General features: G+C 47.7%; 1 protein-coding gene across 1 annotated transcript in view; it reads left to right on the forward strand.

Annotated features, from left to right (window-relative positions):
• The window catches only part of RTEL1 (regulator of telomere elongation helicase 1), a 161,489-nt gene that overhangs the window by 110,246 nt on the left and 28,501 nt on the right, over nt 1–22,742 (forward strand). The window contains exons 27-29 of the mRNA XM_075011522.1: nt 7,169–7,329; nt 10,176–10,271; nt 21,479–21,689. Of these exons, the coding sequence (XP_074867623.1) occupies nt 7,169–7,329; nt 10,176–10,271; nt 21,479–21,689 (468 nt within the window). The remainder of the gene's footprint in view (nt 1–7,168; nt 7,330–10,175; nt 10,272–21,478; nt 21,690–22,742) is intronic.

A 22,742-nucleotide genomic window follows, 5' to 3' on the forward strand; every position in this document is an offset into this window, starting at 1 on the left:
CCAACCCATAATTGTGGTATGGGACCAATGGGGTAACTCACCTGCATCCCATTACCTTATTTCAATCCTTGAGCAATAGGCACATACATGTCACAGCCATCCAGTGTCTCTGAGTCCATCAGATGGTCCCTATAGCCTGGCTGGCCAGAGCCCTGGAGCCAGGCCTGGAGGAAGCTTTTCAGAACAGGATAAAAGACTCAAAGGGGGAGCTCCCTGTCCATCTAGCATCTCTTTATCTCCACCAGAAATGTCCCCTTCTATAGGCCGTTCTTAAGCAAATCAGGTAATAATCACACTGGGGTCAACCCTGTATGTAGCTGATACAACAGCCTGTCCAGTCTACGTGACAGTGGTACTGTGGCAGGCTTCTTGACTACAGCTCTCTGGTTTGCCCAGAGAGGTGAAGAGGGCTTCCACAATAAAGGGCCCAAACTCTTCACGGAGAAGACGGATCCTTCTCTCCAATCCTGGATTCCTGGACCACATTATGCTCCCTGGAAATCTATACTGGAAGGCAGAAAAGAAGATATACTCCCCAGCCACTCAGTACTCACAATCTGAGCACAGTTATGAGCCATAGGCCGTGTCTACACGTGCCCCAAACTTCGAAATGGCCACGCAAATGGCCATTTCGAAGTTTACTAATGAAGCGCTGAAATGCATATTCAGCTCTTCATTAGCATGCGGGCGGCAGCGGCGCTTCGAAATTGACACGCCTCGCCGCGCGCTGGCGCGTCCAGACGGGGCTCCTTTTCAAAAGGACCCCACCTACTTCGAAGTCCCCTTATTCCAATGAGCTGATGGGAATAAGGGGACTTCGAAGTAGGCGGGGTCCTTTTGAAAAGGAGCCCCGTCTGGACGCGCCAGCGCGCGGCGAGGCGCGTCAATTTTGAAGCGCCGCTGCCGCCCGCATGCTAATGAAGAGCTGAATATGCATTTCAGCGCTTCATTAGTAAACTTCGAAATGGCCATTTGCGTGGCCATTTCGAAGTTTGGGGCATGTGTAGACGTAGCCATAGTGTAAGAGGATCAGGCCTCAAAAGCAGAAGCAGCCTATGCCCCAGTCCACTGCCTATGAAGCCACCTCTTCTAAGCACTTCTCATGCAGCGATCATGGAGCCTGAATAATTATATGTTGCAACTCAGCTGCCATCTACGCACAGTCACACCCTTCAGAAGTCTGGTGGCCTTGTTTCACACCTCTGAAAGTCCGGGGATCATTTCAGAGTTGCACCATTCTATTTGCGTCCCTTCCCCATTCCAACTTTCCTTCCCCGTTCCCTGTCAGGGACCTGTCTCATGAGAACCTATTTCATCAGAAAATATATCAAGTTGTTGCGCCATTGAACCACTCCTGGTGCAACTCAGGAGCACAAGGGGGTTCTCTCCCATTATTTCAGATCTTCAAAGAGAAGCAAGGTTGGAATCCCATTCTAGATATCAGGGCATTAAACAATATAGGAAGACGTAGATGTTCAAGATGGTCCTGGTAGCAACCATTGTTTCAGCTCTAGAACTTCAAGATTTCCTACAGTCTACCTTGGGGCAGGACCACTATCAATACAGACTGCTCCACCCAGATTATTTGTCAAGAACATAAGAACATAAGAATGGCCATACTGGGTCAGACCAAAGGTCCATCAAGCCCAGCATCCCATCTGCCGACGGTGGCCAATGCCAGGTGCCCCAGAGAAGGAGAACAGAAGACAAGTAATTTATCTCCTGCCATCCATCTCCTGCCCTTGTTATGAAGGCTAGGGCACCATACTTTATCCCTGGCTAATAGCCATTTATGGACCTGACCTGCAAAAATTTATCAAGCTCTTTTTTAAACCCTAATAGAGTCCTGGCCTTCACAGCCTCCTCGGGCAAGGAGTTCCACAGGTTGACTGTGCGCTGTGTGAAGAAAAATTTCCTTTTATTAGTTTTGAACCTACTACCCATCAATTTCATTTGGTGTCCCCTAGTTCTTGTATTATGGGAAAAGGTAAATAATTTTTCTATATTCACTTTCTCCACACCGTTCATGATTTTATATACCTCTATCATATCGCCCCTCAATCGCCTTTTTTCCAAACTGAAAAGTCCCAGTCTCTCTAGCCTCTCCCCATATGGGACCCTTTCCAAGCCCCTAATCATCTTAGTCGCCCTTTTCTGAACCTTTTCTAATGCCAATATATCTTTTTTGAGGTGAGGAGACCACATCTGCACGCAGTACTCGAGATGTGGGCGTACCATAGTTTTATATAGGGGAAGTATGATATCTTTTGTCTTATTATCGATCCCTTTTTTAATAATTCCTAACATCCTATTTGCCTTACTAACTGCCGCTGCACACTGCGTGGATGTCTTCAGAGAACTATCCACTATAACTCCAAGATCCCTTTCCTGATCTGTCGTAGCTAAATTTGACCCCATCATGTAGTACGTGTAATTTGGGTTATTTTTTCCAACATGCATTACCTTACACTTACCCACATTAAATTTCATTTGCCATTTTGTCATTTTGTCATTTGCCATTTGCCATTTTGTCAAGGTTCTCATTGAACTGAAGCACTAACCCTGGTACAACGACCAGAGCTTATCAGTGGCACACTCACTACAGTAGACAGATTCATCATCCTGAGACAGATGCCTTCCCAATAGCATGGTGGGCCTGCCTATACAACCACAAGGTTCAGGGCAAATAGCTTCCACAGAAATGGCCCTCCATATCACTTTGGAGCTAAGAGCTAGCAGGAATGCTTGTACAAACTGCTGCCTTTCATCAGGAATGCCCACATGAATATCACAATGGACCTCTAAGTTCTACATAAATCGCATAGGGTAGGGGAGTCCAGCCTTTTTTCATTGGGGACCACAATGTAGCCCCAACATCTCACCCCCAGGCTTAACCCCTCTCAGCCCCAAACCTACTCCCACCCCACTCCTAGGCTTAACCCCCACATCCCCAAACCACTCCCCTACGCGCAACCTTAACTGCAACATAAAACCTCAAACAAGTCACTTTGTAATAATGTGGCTGGATCTGATTTTCTCCACATGTACATTTTTCAAGCATCATTGTTCAATTAATATTTCATACTGTAAAGAGAGGACACAAGCCCCCAGGCTTAACTCCCCACCGCCACAGTCCCAAGCTGCCCCCAGGCTTAAACTTCCTCACAGCCCCAAACCACCCCCAGTTTCTCCCAGGCTTAAGCCCCTGCAGCCCTAAATCACCCCTGCCCCAAACCCAGGATTCACTTACCTTGCACAGGAACTCCATGTGATGCCACCCTCCACTGCTCTTTTGCCATCTCCTCTTCACTGTGGCTGTGCAGCTCTCCCAGACCTTCAGCTTCCCACATGGCAAGGGTAGCTCTCAAGGATAGCCCTGCCATGCTGAAACAATAGGATTAATTTAATTGGTTTAATGGCCATTAAACCAATTAAATCAAGTGCTATGCTTTCAGTGCACCAGGCAAGAGGAGTCAGGCAGTAGCTGTGTGAGGTGCAAATGGCTCCTTAAAGAGCCATAAGCAGCTCAGAGCCACTCAGACACCTTTTAAAAATGGCACTGCTGCCAGCTTCTGGCCTGCAGGACAAGTGTTGGACTCCCCTGGCTTAGGGTGTTCTTAATCTTCTTCCCTCTTCAAGGAAGTACTTAGCCTTCCAGATGTTTGTCTACCAGGCATACAGAACGTGGTAGCCAACAGCCTCAGTCAGAATTTCTGGCCCAACCACGAACAGAAAGTGAAATTGGAGCAGTTTTTCACATGTATTTTCCCCTTTAGGGAGAAATGACTGTAGATCTTTTCAGTGGAAAAATAAATATACTCATTTCTACCCCAGGCCTGGCCTGTGGAAATATTCCCTCGGGCGTGCCCTTATCCTCCCATGGCACAGGGACCTTTTTGTATACCTGTTCCCAGTTTTCTCTTCTTTCCAAGACCCTGCTGAAAATTCAACAAGACACATTGAGAGTTACTGTCTCCTTTTGGCCGAGATCAGTGGGACTTTTGTACCTGACACAGATGGCAGTATGTCCTCCTGTTCCTCCTCAGCTTATTCTTCACCTGATCTTTCAGAGCAGTGAGCTGCTCCTTTACCTCAGCCTGAGAGTCTTAGGCCTGCAGGTGTGGCTCCTTTTTAGTTCAAGACCTAGAGGCAGAAAGTTCTGAGGAGGTGAAAGATGTGTCACTACACAGCCAAAGTAACTGTGACATACCTGCAAAATGGAAACTAACAGGACGTAGCTGTTCTGCTCAGATGGACCTGACCTCATCTTCCCTCCCTCTGATTTTACACCACATTTTAGATGTCAGAAGGTCAAAACTTTCAGATGTCTCTGTTGAGGCACGTCTTACAGTGAAAATGTCCTTCCACCACCAGGTAGACAAATACTCTGTGTTTGCTCACCTGCTAGATGCACAGATTCCTTCAGGGCATTGAGAATCTCTTCTCACTTATAACAGCATCTTTTCTGCGATGTCAACCTAGTTCTCAAGGCTTTGACTAGACCTTCCTTCGAGTCCATGGAAACGTGTTCTCTCACATGTCTGGGAAGACACATGTATGAGAGGAGATCTCCTCAACGAGGCAGGTAAGAGAAATGGCAGCCCTGGAGACACACCTGGCACTCATGGCCCTTTAAAAACATCATCTAAGGCCATATCTCAAGTTTTTTCTCACAACTATCTGCAGTTCCAGGTAAATCAACAAATCCATCTCCCAGTTTTTCTACAAAAGCACTTTGAGACAACAGATAGATGATCCTGCATATGCTACATATTAGAACACTAGCATTGTACTTGCACTGGATTAAGGACTGTAGGAAATCCCCTGAACTCTTCCTTTCATCCACAGAATGATTTCTAAACTGTGAGATTATCTCAGACTATCCAGTGGGTGTCTGATTGTATTAATCACTATTAGCAAGGACACCGTGTGTTTCCGTCTTGGGTCCGTATGCCCTTGCTGAGGTCATTTTCTACCTTGGTTGCATTCCTTACAGATATTCCTCACCTCTGTCCACACACACACGGAACATTATGTGATCAGTGAAGATTTGGCTCCTAATGTCATCTTCAACTCCATAGTAGCCTGTGTAGTATGACTCCACTCTGAAGTCCCAGCCTCTAGTGTTGAGTACTGCTTAGGAGTCTCTAGCAGTGGAGCACCTGTATGGACACTGCTCAGAGAAGAAGAGTAAGTTACTCACCTTGTGCAGTAATGATGTTTCTTTAAGCTGTGTCCCCCTAGGCTGCTTCTACATCTGCCACCTTCCCTCAGAGGGGGCCTGGTAATGAGGCAATTCGAAGCAGGCTAATGAGGTACTAACTTGCATATTCAGTGCCTCATTAGCATAACGGCAGCTGCGTGAACAAATGTCGATTTTCAAATTGACAGTGAAGATGGGGGCAGCTTCGAAATAAGTGCCCCGCTTCAACATTCCCTTCCTCCCACAGAACTAGAACGGACTAAGGGAATGTCAAAGTGGGGCACTTATTTCAAAGCTGCCCCCATCTTCACTGTCAATCTGCAATTCCAAGTCTCCACTTTGAAATTCACGTGGCCGCCATGATGCTAATGAGGCGCTGAATATGCACGTTAGCACCTCATTAGACTGCTTCGAATTGCCTCATTACCATGCCACCTCCAACGGGAGTTAGCATGTGTAGAAGCAGCCTCCGCGTGCTCCACAACCCACCCTCCTCCCCTCTACTTTGGAGTTCTCTATAGGGCTCTGTGATAGAGAAGGAAGCGAGGGGCTTACGCACGTGCACTGCTAGATAGCCTCAAGGCAGACCCCATGGGAGGGAGAGCACACGCGCAGGTTCAAGAGACACCGCTACCAAAAATCTCCCATTAGAGGTGCAGCGGTATACATACACCTACAGTGGAGCGCTCATAGGTAGGGGGACACACTTTAAAGAACAATGATTACTGCCCAAAGTTGAGTAACTTTCTCTTATTTGCATTTTAAAAACTCCAGGCACCTCAAAATTTTTATCTGTATAAGTCACCTTTCATTGTGAACAAATGCATGCCTTCTCCCGCTTCATTGGCAGAAGTGTCTGAGGATCTTTCTCTTAAGGGTTCTAAAAAGGAACTGGCAAAAAAAAAAATCTGACAGGCTGCTGAGATGTGTCAGAGTTGTTGCCTCACAGGAAATATTTTGGTGGCTTTCTTCCTTGATGAACAGCCTTGAAGAAGTGAGGTTTCAACAGGTTGAATTTCATCATGGATGTATTTGCCATGACTTGAATTCTGACCAGGAGTGATTATTTTGGAAGGCAACATTAGCCACTGACTTCCCATCTTGACCCTTTTCCTCCATTTTTCCATCCACAAAATGGGTGTGATTCTTATTCACCTTTTTACAGTATCTAAATCTTCCTAATAAAGATACTAAACACTCTAAGTTACATACTGCTCTCTCATTCTGTTGAATAGCAGTCACCTTTACATGGTTATAGCTCAGAAAACAAAACCAGGACAATGAACCAGTGACCTAAAAAGTTGAGCTTAACTCATATCAAAGGTAGAATATTTTTCATGCCAAAGAAGCTAGAACAGATCATTCTCCTGTGTTCACATCACTTGCTGTTCCTGAATTTGGTAGTTTCATTGCACAGTCATTTCTGAGCCATTTGGTGATGATTGGAATTATTCTTTCATTCCTGTTACTTTCTCCCTGTCACCAAGCAAGCAACTGAACATCCAGGCACACTCCACCAGAGCAAAGGCAGAAGCATCTGACTGCTTCAGGAATGTGCTAGTCTCTGAGTTCTGCAAGGCAACTACACTAACTTTTTTAGTTCTTTGAAATCCCATAGAATTCCCTTTGGATCCCACGACCCGCCTTTCATCCCTACTCTTCAGATTCCTCAGCAACACAGTCTTTGAATTGTGAGGAAACTCAAGGAGGATTGCAGCAGCCCCATGTTACATGCCCTCTGGTGGGAGCACGAGGAGTCATAGTTCCTAGATGCAGTGCCAATAGACACAGCTAGTCAGTCTCCTCCACCCCTCACACACTCATGTGTATATACATGTCTTGTGCATGTAAGGCATGTACTCACCTGTTGAAGAATCCACCCTGGCTGCCTACAATATATTGGAAAACTGCAGTTATTGCCAAGTAAGTAACAGATCTATTTACATTCTCTCTTGATTGTTGTAGGGCTACTGGCAAATGGGGATGGAGCTACCAGTCTGTGTGTAGAGTACGATCAACAACTCAACTCATCAAGGAGGCAGCCCTTTGGGCTCCTAGATGCATTGGAGCATAATGAGAAGAGCAATGAAGGGTCAGAAGACGACCACTTGCCAGGAGAGGAAAAGGTAATGGTAATACGTGCAGAAGAGCTGTATATAGATTTAAGTGAACTACCGATATTAAAGGTAAATGTTTGACAACTTAGTTGGGAGCTGGATCCAACTCCCCAAAAAATGCTCTGGAATTCACCATCTTTAACAAGAAAAGTCTAGGGATGAGCTTGAATATTAGCTTATCTTCCGAGAAAGACCCCGTATCTTCCATGTTCCCATTTATAGTAATAATGCACATTCACTGCTGTAGGTGAGACACAGACTCTTAAAAGTTAGAACTAGAATTCCTTTTGAATTTGTATTTGCTTGTGGAGTAGCATTCAAATGCAAAATGGACTCCATCTGAGCAGGAGGTAGGACTGATCTAATGCCATGGCTCGAAGAGCCCACACTGCACAGACGTGAGCTTATCACTGTTAGGCTGCTGTTACACTGCCATGGTCCCATCGGAGGGGCCATGGTAATGAGGCAATTCGAAGCAAAGTGATGAGGTGTTGACAGGCATATTCAGCACCTCATTAGCATAATGGCAGCTGCATGAACAAATGTCAATTTTCAGGTTAATAGTGGAGATGGTGGCAACTTTGAAATAAGTGCCCAGCTTTGACATTCCCTTACTCCCGTAGAACTAGAATGGAGTAAGGGAATGTTGAAGTGGGGTGCTTATTTCGAAGCTGCCCCCATTTTCACTATCAATCTGAAAACTGAAGTTTGTTCATGTGGCCGCCATTATGCTAAGGAGATGTTGAATATGCATGTCAGCACCTCACTAGCTTGCTCTGAATTGCCTCATTACCATGGCCCCTCTGATGGCACCATGGTAGTGTAGCAGCAGCCTTAGTAAGCTTCTTCTCTGCTCCTGCTTTTCCTTAGGTCTCCTCTAAAGAGAGAGCAGTCACTAAGCAGGAGGGCTAAATGAAATAATATGTTTCAGATTAGGCTGGGTTTCCTCCTGCCGTTTCAAAAGTTATTTTTTTTTTGCAATTGGTGGTGGAGTTATCTTGGAGTAGCCTGGTTTCCTGACTCAGGAAGGCCTTGGACTCCCTTGCACAAAGGAATAATTGTATTGTTTCTGCTAAACAGTGTTCTTGAACACAGAGATGTCTGCTTTGGAAATGCAAGTTGAATTCTGTAGTCCGGCACTCTATGGTCTGGCAACATCCATGGTCTGGCTTGATGTTAGTTAGTTGGCTGCCCCTTATCATGGGTATGGCCAAGTTTCCTGTGGTCTCATAAGTTTGTTTGTGGTCACCAGTCCTGGCTCTCAGTGTTCTGCTATGTTCTTTAGCTCTAATTTATACCTAAATGTTTTTTTAAGAGCCCAGTAAGCAGTAGAAATGTGGGTTGTGCTGCCAGAGAATACTGACCTCCTGTGGTTCAGCATATTCTCTGATTTGACACTGATCAGATCCCAAGGGTAATGGACCAGAGAGGTTAAACCTGTACTTCTTTCTGGGTTATTTCTTTTGCACAATACTGTTCAATATGGGGTGCCATATGGCAGTGCAGGGAGATAAGCATGTACCTCTTCTTTCCTCCATCCCTTCATCTGAACCTGATTGATTCATTTTGTCTTGATCCATATTTCTCATTCTGTAACACAGCATTATTTAAATCAAATAAAAGCCATATGGCACTTTTGTTTATCCTGCTCATACTCTCTCAGTTCTGAGCATCATTAGGCAATGAAAACTGCAGTTCTGAAAGAGAGCATCAGTGAGCTGGTCTTAAATCCAGCATACGTTAAGGATACTTTTATCGTCTAAATTTAAATCAAAAAATTAAATATGAACAATAATCTTGGTGAATGACACGGTAAGTATACAGTCATACATAAACAAGAAAAATTGTATTAATACCCTGTTGAATATGCAGATGTTAGTCAGCAGCCTGAAAATGCACTGGCTGCTATGTTTTCAGTAAGTTAATCTTTTCTTGGACAAGCAGTGAGAAAATAAGTCATTTGATCCGTCTGCTTTCTCTGAGAAAATAATGTAGAGACCTTAACATTTGGAATCTCCCCCTGCTTCATCGGTGTTGTTCACCTAGGCGTTTTCGCTATCTTTGATCCTGCTTACACTACTAAGGGTATGTGTTGCAATTAAAAGCTTGTATCTCTCTCTGGACTTCCCCAGCCCATCTATTTTCCTCTAGACGCTTGTCTAGATTAACAGTTTTAAAGAAAAGTTAGCTGTGCAATTTAGTAGTCTCTGCTAGCAGTGGTGACAGCTCTAGGGGAGGTCTGCCATCAGTGTTTTTCATCACCATCTCACCTGATCCTGCTCTGACTGTCTTTGAAAGGTAAAATTTCTGTGTGACTGCATTAGGGTTTTACTTTTACCATGGTAGGCAGTGTTGTAGTCCAGTGTATCCATTGAAAGGAGGGATTTCAGAGCAATGCCACAGTCACTTCAAAATAAAAAATACATATGCCTGACACAGAACAATTCACACAGGTTAGGTTTATCTGTAATGTTCTTTGGTATGAGGATCTCTGGCAGGAGTATAAAGGAACAAGAGTAGCCTCTGCCTAATTCATTGACTCTGATGCCAACATCATTTTCTAGTAAGTGCCACTGTAGACATTCAAATGAATGTGTTCTTTTTCTCTGAACTGTCCCATATCTTACTTCCTTGTTCCTTTGCTTCATTCACTGTCTTCTGTATCATCCAGTAAGTGAGTGCCCTTCCAGGAACTCCAATTCATGCCATGGCCCATTGACACAGTTTGTCATGATTTGCTTTGTCTCCTTGGAGTGATGTCACTTTGGGGGATTACTTATCTTTATTACAGAAAAAGGCAAGAAGGGGCTGGGGGTATGATAAAATAAGCAAAATGTTAAATGTTGTCTTTACAGGCAAAACGTTTATCAACGCTCTCCCTTCAGCATGAGAAGAGGTTAACAGATGAGCAGAAAGGAGGACGAAAGAAAATAAAAATAGTCAATAATCTGGTATGTGTTTGTATTCAATGGTTTTTTGGAAGGTGGTATCTGAGGGTGAAAAAGGCTGCATCTGATTGTTTACATATTTTATAGGCAGTGCAGGTAGCAATCCTGGATGCTGACAACTTTGTCTTCCCCACACACTAAGACCCTACCCCTGTGCCTGTCTCTCTGCTCCTGTTCTCTCTATCCTGGTTCTCTCTCTCTTTCCCATCTGCTTTCATCATTCCCAACCTTGGGTCCTGCCTCTCCCTTCATCTCTCCTGGAGCTCCTCCTCCTAGTTCTACCCAGGCTCCTGCCTTATTCCCCAGCTTTGCATCTCTTACCACCTGTCCCTCTGTTCTTTACTACTCTGCATCCCAGTCCAGGTTGTTTCAGCTTCCCTCCATGTTGTCTGGGTGCCAGCAAGGAAAGCAACACTAAGAGCAAAGGAGAGATGTCTGAGTTTCTATGCCATGCACCACAAAGAGTCACTGCTAGGAGGAGCTGCAAGGAAAGTACTGCTTGGGCTCTCCAGCCATGCGCTAATGTGCTCTGGGGGGATGATGGTCATCACACAGAATGTGAAGAGCTGGAACTGTTTTCATATAGCTAAATGTGGATGTATATGCCTGGGAACAAAGAATATAGGTCATATTTACAGGATGGGGGCACTATCTTGGAAAACAGTGATTCTAAAAACGATTTGGGGGTCACAGTGGATAATCAGCTGAACATGAGCTCCCAGCGTGATGCAGTGGCCAAAAAAGCTTATGTTCTTCTTCGAGTGGTCCCCGTGGGTGCTCCACAATAGGTGTCGGGCTCGCCCGGCGCTGCAGATCGGAATTCTTCTAGCAGTTTCTATTGGATCGCGCATGCACCGACGCGCGCCACTCCCTTGTGCGCCCCCGGCCATGTGCGCGATCCAGTCCCTGCCAGTTCCTTCTCAGCCGCCATCGGCTGCAGACGGAATCCACTCCGGCTAAAGCCAGAGACAGATAAGATAGTCGGTTTTTACGTGTAGTTCGTTTGTTTTGTCACTATTAAAAAAAAAAAAAAAGAAGAGAAAGAAAGAGAATATTAGACAGCAGAGAGAAGAGGAACGAAGGAGAGAGGGGCGGGCAAGAAGGCTGTTAAGCCGTCCGCTGCCCTGAAGGCCGTGAATGTTATTTTGGGTTAGAAAGCACTGATTAGTGGCTAAGTACCCTATTAACACTAAAGACTCACCGCGATGGCTTTTTCGGGGTTTAAGAAGTGTGAGTCATGCCGCGAGGCTATGCCGGCCTCTGATGGGCATAGTGAATGCATTCGCTGCCTGGGAGAGTCGCACGTTACCCAGAAGTGTTCCCACTGCGCTAAGCTTACAGCCAGGGCCAGGAAAGACAGAGAGATGAGGCTCAAAATGATCTTGTTTGATAAGGCTCTCCAGCCTGAACCGCTGGAGAAGCCTCACGCAGAAGGGCCCTCTGGGTCGCATAAAAGGAAGGCAGCCTCTTTGACCCCCGCTGTGCAGAAGAGGAGGAAACTCTCCCTGGCTCGATCCTTGCCGGCAGGCCCAGCGGGCAGGACGAGCGGAACACAGAGCCCCCAGCCACGAGCTCATGAAAGCGGCAGCGCAGCAGCGCACGTGGCAGAGGCCGAGCCTCCGATTACACAACAGGCGGCACGGAAGGCACCGCGAGCACCAGCGCAGCAAGCGCCGGAATCGGTGGCACCGACACATGCGGCACCGGCTTCCGCGGCGCCGACAGCACAGGGGCACCCGGCACGGAGCCTATCGGCACCGGAGGAAGCTACCTGCGCGGCACCGCCACTGACGGTGCCGAGCGTGGCGCCGACAATGGGGCCGAGATCCCCGGTACAGGAGGGGGCGGCGCCCACTCCACAGGGGAGGAGCAAGGCAAAAGCAAAAACTCGGCACCTTAGTCCATCTCCAGGCAGGGCCGCGCTGCCCTTATCACCCAGGTTCCCTCCCCCGCCCCCGAGATACACACGCTGCACCATCGGGCTGTAACTCCACCAGCTTATCTCGGGCCTCCCTCTCCGTTCCTCCAACCAATTTTGCCGTGGCTCGGGCCACCTTCACCATTTTTGGGCATGGATCCCCTTGAGTACTGTCACAAACCGGCTTCACCACTATCTATGTTGTCATGGAGGTCCCGCTCTCCCAGACATCATGGGTACACTCCCCGATCATCGTCCAGGTCTCCATCACCGGGCCCTTGCCCATGCTGCCATGGTCGTCGTCATCATGCTGAACACAGACACCGCAGGTCTAGATCCAGGGGCAGGTCCTCTCCTACTACTTGTCAATACTCCTGTGTACACTCTTGCTCTGGGACGGGAACACAGTTGTCCCAGGGGGAATTAGGTCCAGAATCCCGAGACTTCCCTTCACAGTCCTCCAGGGAGCAAGTATATCACTAAACTCGGGAGCCAGAGGATTTGGGGGAGGTTTACCCCAGCAGTTCTTCCTCATCCTCCCCAGATGAGGCCATGGCCCCCGGGGATGTCTCCCCTCCGGATGACCTTAAACAATTCCAGGAGCTGTTCAAAAGAGTAGCTTTCACACAGGACATTCAAATAGCAGAGGTGCAGGAGAAGCACCATAAACTCCTGAAAAATTTGAGACCCCCGGCTTCATCTAAAATCGCTATCCTGCTGGACGAAGCCATTATGGAGTCAGCCACTAACATATGGCAGACTCCAGCCTCTATTCCACCTACGAACAAGAGAGTGGATAAGAAGTACTTCGTCCCAGCCAAGGGCATGGAGTTCCTCTTTAGTCACCCGCAACCCAATTCTTTGGTGGTCAAATCATCCCAGCAGAGGTCAAAGACGTCTCAGTACAAATCGGGGGGGTTGGATAAAGATGCTAAGAAGCTAGAGCTGTTTGGCAGGAAGGTCTATTCCTCCTGTACCCTATTATTGAGAATGGCAAATTACGCTGCACATCTATCAAACCATAACTTTGACAATTACTCTAGACTCACTCCCCTCATGGTTTCACTCCCAGAGGACAGGAAGCCAGTGTTAAAGGCGATTGTCCAAGAGGGCTATGCGGCGTCGCGGATGGGAGTCCAGATTGCCCGGGACGTGGCAGACACAGTGGCACATTCAACAGCCGCAGCAGTGGTAATGCATAGGGAATCCTGGCTCCAAACGTCTGGTATCCCCAGAGACCTACAGGCGAAGATTGTGGATCTTCCTTTTGATAAGCAAAAGCTGTTTGCGGACTCAACCGACTCGGTCCTCCACTCCAGCAAAGACTCGAGGGCCACACTTAGGACCTTAAGTATTTATTCTCCCCCATACAAGAAAAAGAAATTTTATCCTCAGCAAAGACGCTGTGCTTACCAACCACAGCGCGCTCAATATCAGCGAGGCTACGACCAAGGGCGCCATCAACAGCAGCAGCAGTACAGGGCTCCCAGGCGACGTTATCAACAAAGCCGTACACCCTCGGGACAGGCCCAGAGACAGCAAGTTTGACGGGTATGTTGGGGGCTGCACTATCAATACCATCGCTCAATGCCACTCTCATCTCATGTTCCATCATCGCCTCAAACCTTTCCATTCCCAATGGCAAAAGATCACCACAGACAAATGGGTGCTAGAAATTATAGCCATGGGTTACACGATCCCTTTCCAGTCACTTCCACCGACGAAGCCTCCTGCCCGGCCTCATCTCAGGGACGCTGCCCACGAGGCGAGGCTGAAGCAGGAGGTAGATCACCTAATGTTCATAGGGGCGGTGGAAAGAGTTCCGGAACAATTCCAAGGGAAAGGTTTTTATTCACGCTATTTCCTAACAGAGAAGAAAACAGGAGGCTGGAGGCCGATTTTGGATCTACGGGGCCTCAACCGTTACTTGCGCAAGCAACGCTTTCGGATGATCACAGTTGCCTCCATACTTATGGCACTGGATGATGGAGACTGGTTTGCAGCCCTCGACTTACAAGATGCTTACTCTCATATAACAATCCACCCGGCACACAGGCGCTTCCTCCGCTTCACGGTCGGCGGGGAACATTTCCAGTACAGGGTTCTTCCGTTTGGCCTATCCTCGGCACCCAGAGTCTTTACCAAAACCCTGGCAGTGGTATCAGCTTACCTGCACAGGCAGGGGGTGTTTATTTTCCCATATCTGGATGACTGTCTACTGAAAGGGGCCTCAAAGGCAGAGGTGCTACGCATGATACGCGTCACCACGAACACATTTACTTCGCTGGGCCTAGTTATCAACCTCGCAAAGTCAAAGACCGAACCCACGCAAGATATAGAGTTCATAGGGGCACGCATAAACTCTATCACAGCAAGAGTATATTTGCCCAACGCCCACTTCCCCGCTATCAACTCCCTGGTGCAAGTCATGACGTACAGCCCCACGGTGCCGGTCCTAACGTGTCTGCAACTGTTGGGGTACATGGCGGCAGCGACGTGTGTGGCACAGAATGCCAGGTTACACACGCGAAGCCTGCAGCATTGGCTGGCGAGTGATTACAAACCAGCATCCCACACTGTCCACAGGGTAGTGTTGTCCACGACAGAGGTGTGCAGATCCCTAGCGTGGTGGGAGAATCCCGAGAATCTGCTAGTGGGGGTGCCTTTCCACCAACCACAAATTTCTATTTTTCTTACTACCGACGCCTCCCACATAGGATGGGGAGCGCACATTAGCAGCAAGGTGACACAAGGGCTATGGTCCCCTGTGGAACAGACACTGCACATAAACATACTGGAGCTCAGAGCAGTGTTCAACGCGTGCAGGCATTTTCGAGAATACCTGCATGGCAAAGTAGTCAGGATCAATACCGACAATACCTCCACTATGTTCTACATCAATCGACAAGGAGGGGCACGATCCCGTGCGTTATGTGCGGAAGCAGTCCGATTGTGAAACTGGTGCATCGCCAACAACATAACATTGAAAACCTCATACTTGCCAGGCGCCCACAACGTGAAGGCAGATTGGCTGAGCAGGCGCTTCACACTCACGCACGAATGGCAGATCCGCTCCGACCTGCTACGGCGCATATTTCATACATGGGGGTTTCCCCAAGTCGATTTGTTTGCCACCCAGTACAACGAGAAGTGTCCCCAGTACTGCTCCAGAGCAGGAATAGGGCGGGGGTCCCTGGGGGACGCATTCATGATTTCATGGAAGGGCCCTCTACTCTACGCGTTTCCCCCCACAACGCTTATCCACAAGGTTCTGCAGAAAGCCAGAAGGGAGAGAGCTTGCATGATACTCATAGTTCCAGCTTGGGACCGGCAACAATGGTTTCCCTTGCTTCAGCGCATGTCGGATCGTCCACCACTCCCCTTACCGGTGGTGCCGGACTTACTCAGGGGTCCATAGTGCACCCGCACCCTCATGGACTGCGCCTACAAGCATGATTAACCCATGGCTCAGCGCCTTAGAGAGCACGTGTACGGAGGGAGTACAACAAGTCTTGGAGTGTAGCCGAAGGACCTCCACCAGGAGGACTTATGAACAGAAATGGACTCGATTTACAGCCTGGTGTTCCGCCAAACAGTTAGCTCCCCTTGACGTTCCTATAACCGTACTACTAGAATACCTATTGGACCTCAAACGAGACGGGATTTCTCTATCCTCGCTAACGGTCCACCTCACTGCTATATCAGCTTTACGGCATACAGAGGAAGGGCCTACTGTATTCGCCCACCCTATCATCACAAGGTTCTTGAAGGGGCTGGTAAACCTGTACCATCCTCGAAAACCTCTTCCGCCGTCGTGGATTTTGGACTTGGTGCTCAGCACGCTATCGGGACCACCCTTCGAACCATTAGCCACGGTACCCCTCCGACTCCTTACGATGAAAACAACCTTCCTCCTTGCAATTACGTCAGCCCGCAGGGTGAGCGAGCTCGCGGCAGTGATGGCAACGCTGCCCTGCACAGTATTCTCAAAGGAGGCGGTAACCTTACGGTTACACCCAGCCTTCGTTCCAAAAGTTTCCTCGGAGTTCCATCTTAACAAACCAATAGTTTTACCCTCGTTTTACCCGAAGCCTCACAGCTCCAGCAAGGAGGCGCGCCTACATCTCCTAGACGTGAGAAGGGCGTTGGCCTTTTACATAGACAGAACTAAGTCCTTCCGGAAAACGGACAGGCTTCTGGTGTCTCTCGCTCCCAGGTCAAAAGGGAAAGGCCTCTCTTCACAGAGAATTTCAAAGCACATTGTGTCCTGTATAAAAATGTGCTACGAGCTTCGAAAGACCCCTTTGCTGGCCCTGCCTAGGGCTCACTCCACCAGGGCGGTGGCGGCGTCAACAGCCTTCTTCAAGGGCATCGCGTTAAAAGACATCTGTAGAGCGGCGACCTGGTCATCCTACGACACCTTTGCCAAGCATTATGTCCTGCATCGGGTATTCGAGGAGGATACCCGTCTGTCGACAGCAGTCCTCTCGGAGTCAAGCTGCACATGAATTGATTACCCACCTCCTTACTTGGGTTACTGCTGGGTAGTCACCTATTGTGGAGCACCCATGGGGACCACTCGAAGAAGAAAGAGAAGTTACTCACCTGTAGTAACGATGGTTCTTCGAGAAGTGTCCCCGTGGGTGCTCCACCACCCGCCCATCCTCCCCACTTCGGATCTCTGTCTGGTGTTTTTCAGGAGCATCCGAGGCAGTTGGTCAAGGAACTGGCGGGGACCGGATCACGCACATGGCCAGGGGCGCGCAAGGGAGCGGCGCGTGTCAGTGCATGCGCAATCCAATAGAAACTGCTAGAAGAATTCCAATCTGCGGCGCCGGGCGAGCCTGACACCTATTGTGGAGCACCCACGGGGACACATCTCGAACAACCATCGTTACTACAGGTGAGTAACTTCTCTTTATTCTTGGATGCATAAACAGAGGACTTCCAAGTAGACGCAGAGAGATTGTTTCACCTCCCTGTTTTACACTGCTGGAATCTATTTGATCTCTGCTGGAATCCTGTGTACACGTGGCAAGTGATCACAAAATTTGGGCCTTCTGTCCCAGAGGATTTGAAGAAGGAATTTTGGGCCTGGCAGAGGAAGGAGTTACAGCAACGAGGGTGGCACTTCAGGCTGCTTCAGATGCGGCAGATGCATGGGACAGTGGTATCCATGTGAAGGACGTCCTGGCCGCTCCTCATCAGTCTCTCTGCATAGGTGCAGCAGTCCTTACAGGATCTCCCCTTGGATGGGGCAGCCCAGTTTGTGGCGCAGACTAGACACCAAGCTGCAGAGTTTGAAAGACTCCCACACCATCTTCTGCACGCTCGGGTTGCACATCCTGGGGCCTGCGAGCAAAACGTTTTAAGTCCCAGTCCCTTGTGCTCAGCCTTCCCAATCCCGTCAGGGCATGGAGCAGGGCAAATATAAGGATTGAGAAAGAAATCATCTAAACCTTACTCTTCCTCCCAACGGGGCTTCTCCTGTCCCAACGCTGCCTCTAAGTGCCCCTTTCGAGGGTACACTCAAGGATCACGTTCCTCTCAGATAACTGAATCCTTCCCCGCTCCTCTTCTTCCACCTTTTACGCCCTTTCCTACCTGCATGACACTATGGAACCTGCTGGGTTCTCAGCATGTGCAGTAGGGCTGTATGCTGCCACTCCCCTCCAACTCTCTTCCTCTTTATGGATCCTTCTTATCAAACGCTTCTTCTGCAAGAAGTAGGAGGGTTGCTGTGAATCGGAGTAATGAGGAAGGTCCTGCACTGCTACAGGAATCAATGGTCTTATTCTATCCATTGATGACCCTCAAAGCCTAGGAAGGGCTCCAGTCCATTCTGGACTTTTTCAGCTTGGACTTGTACCTGGTGAGGCTCTTTGTCACATGTGCTGAAAGAATGAAAGGGCTGCTGATATCCACACAAAGAATCTCCAGCTGGATAACTTTGTGCGTTCGCACATGCGATCAGATGGCAGATGCTCAGCTGCCCTCTGCTTTTCAGGACATATTCAACCAGAGCACAAGCCGCCTCCTGCAGCCTTCCCTCACCAGTGTTCCTGTCCTGGACACATGTAACTCTGTAACATGGTTCTTGGTGCACATTATACCCTCATTCAACATGCCCCAGGAGATGCTGCCTTTGGAAGAGCTGTGTTGCAATCAGCATGTCAGTGAACTTCTGCTACCTCCCGAGATCCTGCTTGCAGTCACTGACGGTGAATGGACATGAACAAGCACTTGAAAAAGAAAAGACAATTACCGATTTCTGTAACTGGTGTTCTTTGAGATGTGTTGCTCATTTCCATTTGAAACTCTGCCCTCCTTTCTCCACTGTCAGGAGTTTTCCATCAATAAAGGCACTGAGTATGGAGGGGCTGGAGATGCCCTATATCGGGTGGCATATGTGCAGCACTCCACAGGGCACCTGAGCAGGCTCCACCACGGATCCTGCTAATGGAAACTCTTCCAGCACCACTGCATGTAGCAAGGGCACACAGTTATGCTGAGCAGACATGAGTGACACATCTCAAAGAACACCAGCTGCAGAAACAGTTAAATATGGTTTTCTGAGACTCATCATTCCTTTGCTGTCTGGCAGCTAGCTGTGAAACTCACTGGCAAACTGTGTGTGTCTTCCCCCCACCAGAGGTATGTGCACAGAGATGATACTACCTTTCTGTTGCTACTAGTTATGCCAGAAAGCTGGAGTGTAGAGGACTTTGCTAGGAGTTTAAAGATCCTAATGCTGCTAATGACTTGTGTGTGCATCAGTATAATTGCACATGGTGACCTTTTTTCTATCTTAAAAACAGAACAAAACAGGAAATTACATTTAAATACAACATTAAATACACTTTAAGGAGTCCAAGTCAAGGGCTCATTTGGTAGGGAATGCCCACGCCAAGGTTGCTTGTGAAGTCTGAATTAGACTCCCTTGCATAGAAGTTTTATAGTATACATTTTTAATTACATTATCTCATGCTGTTTTTCCCAGCAGGATTCCTACCTCATTCAGTGCACAGAGACTAACAGTGCCTTGGGAATAAGACAGAGTTGCATAGTGTTGGTTATTGTTTTTGGTAGGACCTCTACCTCATTTCTGCAAGGTGTGTGGTGAATGAGATGCTCGTTACATAATTAAAGATTGTTTTATAATGACAAGTATCAGAGGGATAGCCATCTCAGTCTGTATCTGCAAAAACAAGAAGTCCTGTGGCATCTTATAGACTAACAGATTTATTGGATTTATTTGAGCCATAAGCTTTTGTGAGCAAACACCCACTTCGTGCATCTGACGAAGTGGGTCTTTGCCCATGAAAGCTTATGCTCCAATAAATCTGGTAGTCTATAAGGTGCCACAGGACTTCTTGTTTTATAATGCAGATTCACCAGTTGTAGGAGGGGGCTGAATTAAGGTTGGTGCTACAGCGATGTCATTACTATCCTTTTGACATCCAGCTTTGTCTCCTTTTTATCAAGAGTAGACAGTACTGAGCTCACTGAGGATAGGCAGAAGTAATTAATGTCCATTGTCGTCAGGATGAAGTACTTCGAGGCTTTTCCTAGAGCTGTGGCTGCCCTTTAATTAGGGGACATCTTCTCACCCATTCAGAATGGCACGCAACCTCTGTTCTTTTGCACTCTGCATGGAGGCACAGATAGCAGCCTGACCAGCTCTGACTGACTGACAGAGTTTACACACACAGGTTTACCACAGTGCGCCGTGCTTTTGTCACCTCGGGGCTGAGCTATTGCAGTGCACTCAGAAGATGATGCAGACGTTATGCAAGGTTCATCATGCAGCTGTGTGCCTGCGAGGCAGGCCAAACTGATATGAGCACTGTACACGTGCATGTATGTATATGCTTCTGGAACCATGTCAGGATACTGGTGTGTGTCTTCAAAGCTTGAAACAGATTAGGAACCAGCTACTGAAGTGGCCACTTGTCACTCCACCTCCCACCATGGCAGTTGTGCTTGGTGATGCTGAGCCTGACAGAATCGAGGCCCAAACAGGAATGAGAGCAGGTTGCTTTCAGCAGAGGAATTTACTGGCACCCAGATCAGAATGAAGCCTTCAAGGTGTAATTCAAGACCTCTCTCAGCCCGCCTTCTCCAAAGAACAGAGTTGTGCAGTGAGACCTGGCTACCTCCCCAGAAAGCAATTCCCCCAAAGTTCAAGTCCTCTAAAGCAGGCATCAGTAATCTATGAGCAAGGGGATTAGAATTCGTTGCTCTTCCTTGAGGGAGGGAACACGTAAACATCAAAATTTTACCTGAGTGACCCAGATGTTACGGGGATGAATGTTTTACAAGTATATATAATAAGAGTCTGGGAAGCTGTTGTACTCACACTGGAATTCCCCAGGGAGTCACCATTGGTTGCCCTGAGGATATAACTGTGGGGAAAGGCTTATGAGAAAAGGGTGTATTAAAACATGCAGAAGGCTTTTTGTTCTGACTCTATAAGCACTCTGTGATTCAGACCCAATTAACACAGCTCTTATCACAATAAGTAAGGAATTAGTAATAGAAATAAGTTGTATCCATAGGAAAATCCCAACTGCGTTCCTTTATACAAGCTTAGCTGCTGAAATTCCTGCTTCCATTTTGGAGTGACTGTGGCCAAACATTAAACCCTGCTAGCACTGATACCCCATCTGGTGTAGAAGCACTGGGACAGACAGAGAAGGATCATCCAAGTATTCAGTGAGGGGTCATTGGCACAGCTTCCTCTTCACAAAGGGATCCCCCTTTTTAGCGGGCTGGTTTGTGGCGTTTTTCAAATTCTCTACTTTTTCTGATAGAAGAAATAAGTTTTACAATGCTAGATTCATCTCATTACCTCACTTCTGTGCATGCATGTGTGTTTGTCAGCATCTTAAAGTAACCAAAATGAGCTGAACTCCACTTGTTTCATGGAGCCCATACTGTATATACACACAGGATATCTAAATTCTTCCAGGGGGCTGTGAATTTCCAGCAGCCAGACCCACCTGGATTTGTGTTTCCTCCTGCAGAATTGAAACCTGTTTGTCAGGAGATTATGCACTGGTAATACAACTGCTGTTGTTTATAGTAGAGTTAACATGATGTTAGTTGCAAAGAAACTCGGCATAATGTTCTGTGCTGTTTAGTTAACTCATGTCCCCTTTAATGATGACCATTCTGCATCTACTTGAAGCGCAGTATGTTGAAACAAAGTTTCTTGGATTACTTATTCCCAGTTCTGTTAATCTGGCCAATGTGTCCCATTTACCAAAAAACCTCTGTGGTCTTTTTGCAGCAAGCTGACAAAGTAATGGATCCCACTGAGCCAAAGAAGACCAGGGCCACGTTGTTCATTGCAACAGTGAAGCAAGCCCTGAGCCAGCTACACTATGATCTCTTCTCAAAGGCTCTCCAGCAATACAAGAGAACAGATGACTTCAAAGCCATGTTATCGCAAATGAGCGCTCTCTTCCTGGAGGACCAGAAAAAGCATAGCCTGCTGCGAGGTATGAGGTTCTCCCTGAGTATATCCCATGGAACACGGCTATTTTGTCTTGGGATCTTGCATTCCCAAAGTAAGCACTGCTCTGTGAAGTACGATGCAGAAAAATCCATTAATAATCCTTAGCGGTTATATAGCACCTTACGTTTTCAAAGCACTGTGCAAACATCACTCAATTTAGCCATTGTAAGTTAGGTTATATATAGGGCAACCGTATCTCCCTGTCCCAAATATGGGACAGGGAGATATGGGAAGGGAGGGGTGGCTCCTTCCAGCTTCACCAAGCCCCAGGAAGTTGGCACTCCCCCCTCCCCCAGCCCTGGGGAAGTGTTGGCTGGGGGCGCTCCCCTCCCAGAGCCCCGAGGAGGTGGCGGCCAGGGTGCACTCCCCTCCCAGAGCCCCAGGGAAGTGGCAGCCATGGGCACTCACCACCCGGAGCAGCGGCAGCCACAGGCACTCCCACCCACAGCCCCCAAGGGTCTAAATATGGGAAAATTTGTTCCTTTTAAAAAAATAAGTTGGGACGCCTTTTTGGCATCCCAAATACGGGACTGTCCCACCTGATTTAATATTTAACATTCCTGGGGTGGGAAGAACATCTCAACAGTCCAACACTGTGGCATTTAACTTTAGAAAAGGAAACTAAGCATGGAGGCTGCAGAAGGAGGTTGAGACTAAACCTAGGGGTAGGGGGTGAGGGGTGAGGGTGTGGGATTGGGGTGGATTTGAGGGCTGAGGTGGGTAAAGCCTGGAGATGGGGGTAACTTAACTTTCTAACTAGTACAAATAATTGCGCGCGCATCTGCACAGTTATTAAAAGGGGGGTGATAAAAAGCGTGGGTTGACGTTATTTGTTAAGGACTGTCTCCTATTCGCATGCATTGTGGCTCTTGAAGGATCCGTTTTGTAACTGAATTTGAAAAAATGGCTTTTCTTGTGATTTGGGTTGCAGACCCTTGTTCTAGAATGTGCCCTGCATTGTTGTTAATGTCTCAGAATGAGAGTTAGTATCAGTATATTTTTAGGCATTATGAAACTTTGGTTTCTTAGCTTTTGC

Source organism: Carettochelys insculpta, chromosome 17 (genome assembly GCF_033958435.1).
Source record: "Carettochelys insculpta isolate YL-2023 chromosome 17, ASM3395843v1, whole genome shotgun sequence".
Lineage (NCBI taxonomy): Eukaryota > Metazoa > Chordata > Testudines > Carettochelyidae > Carettochelys > Carettochelys insculpta.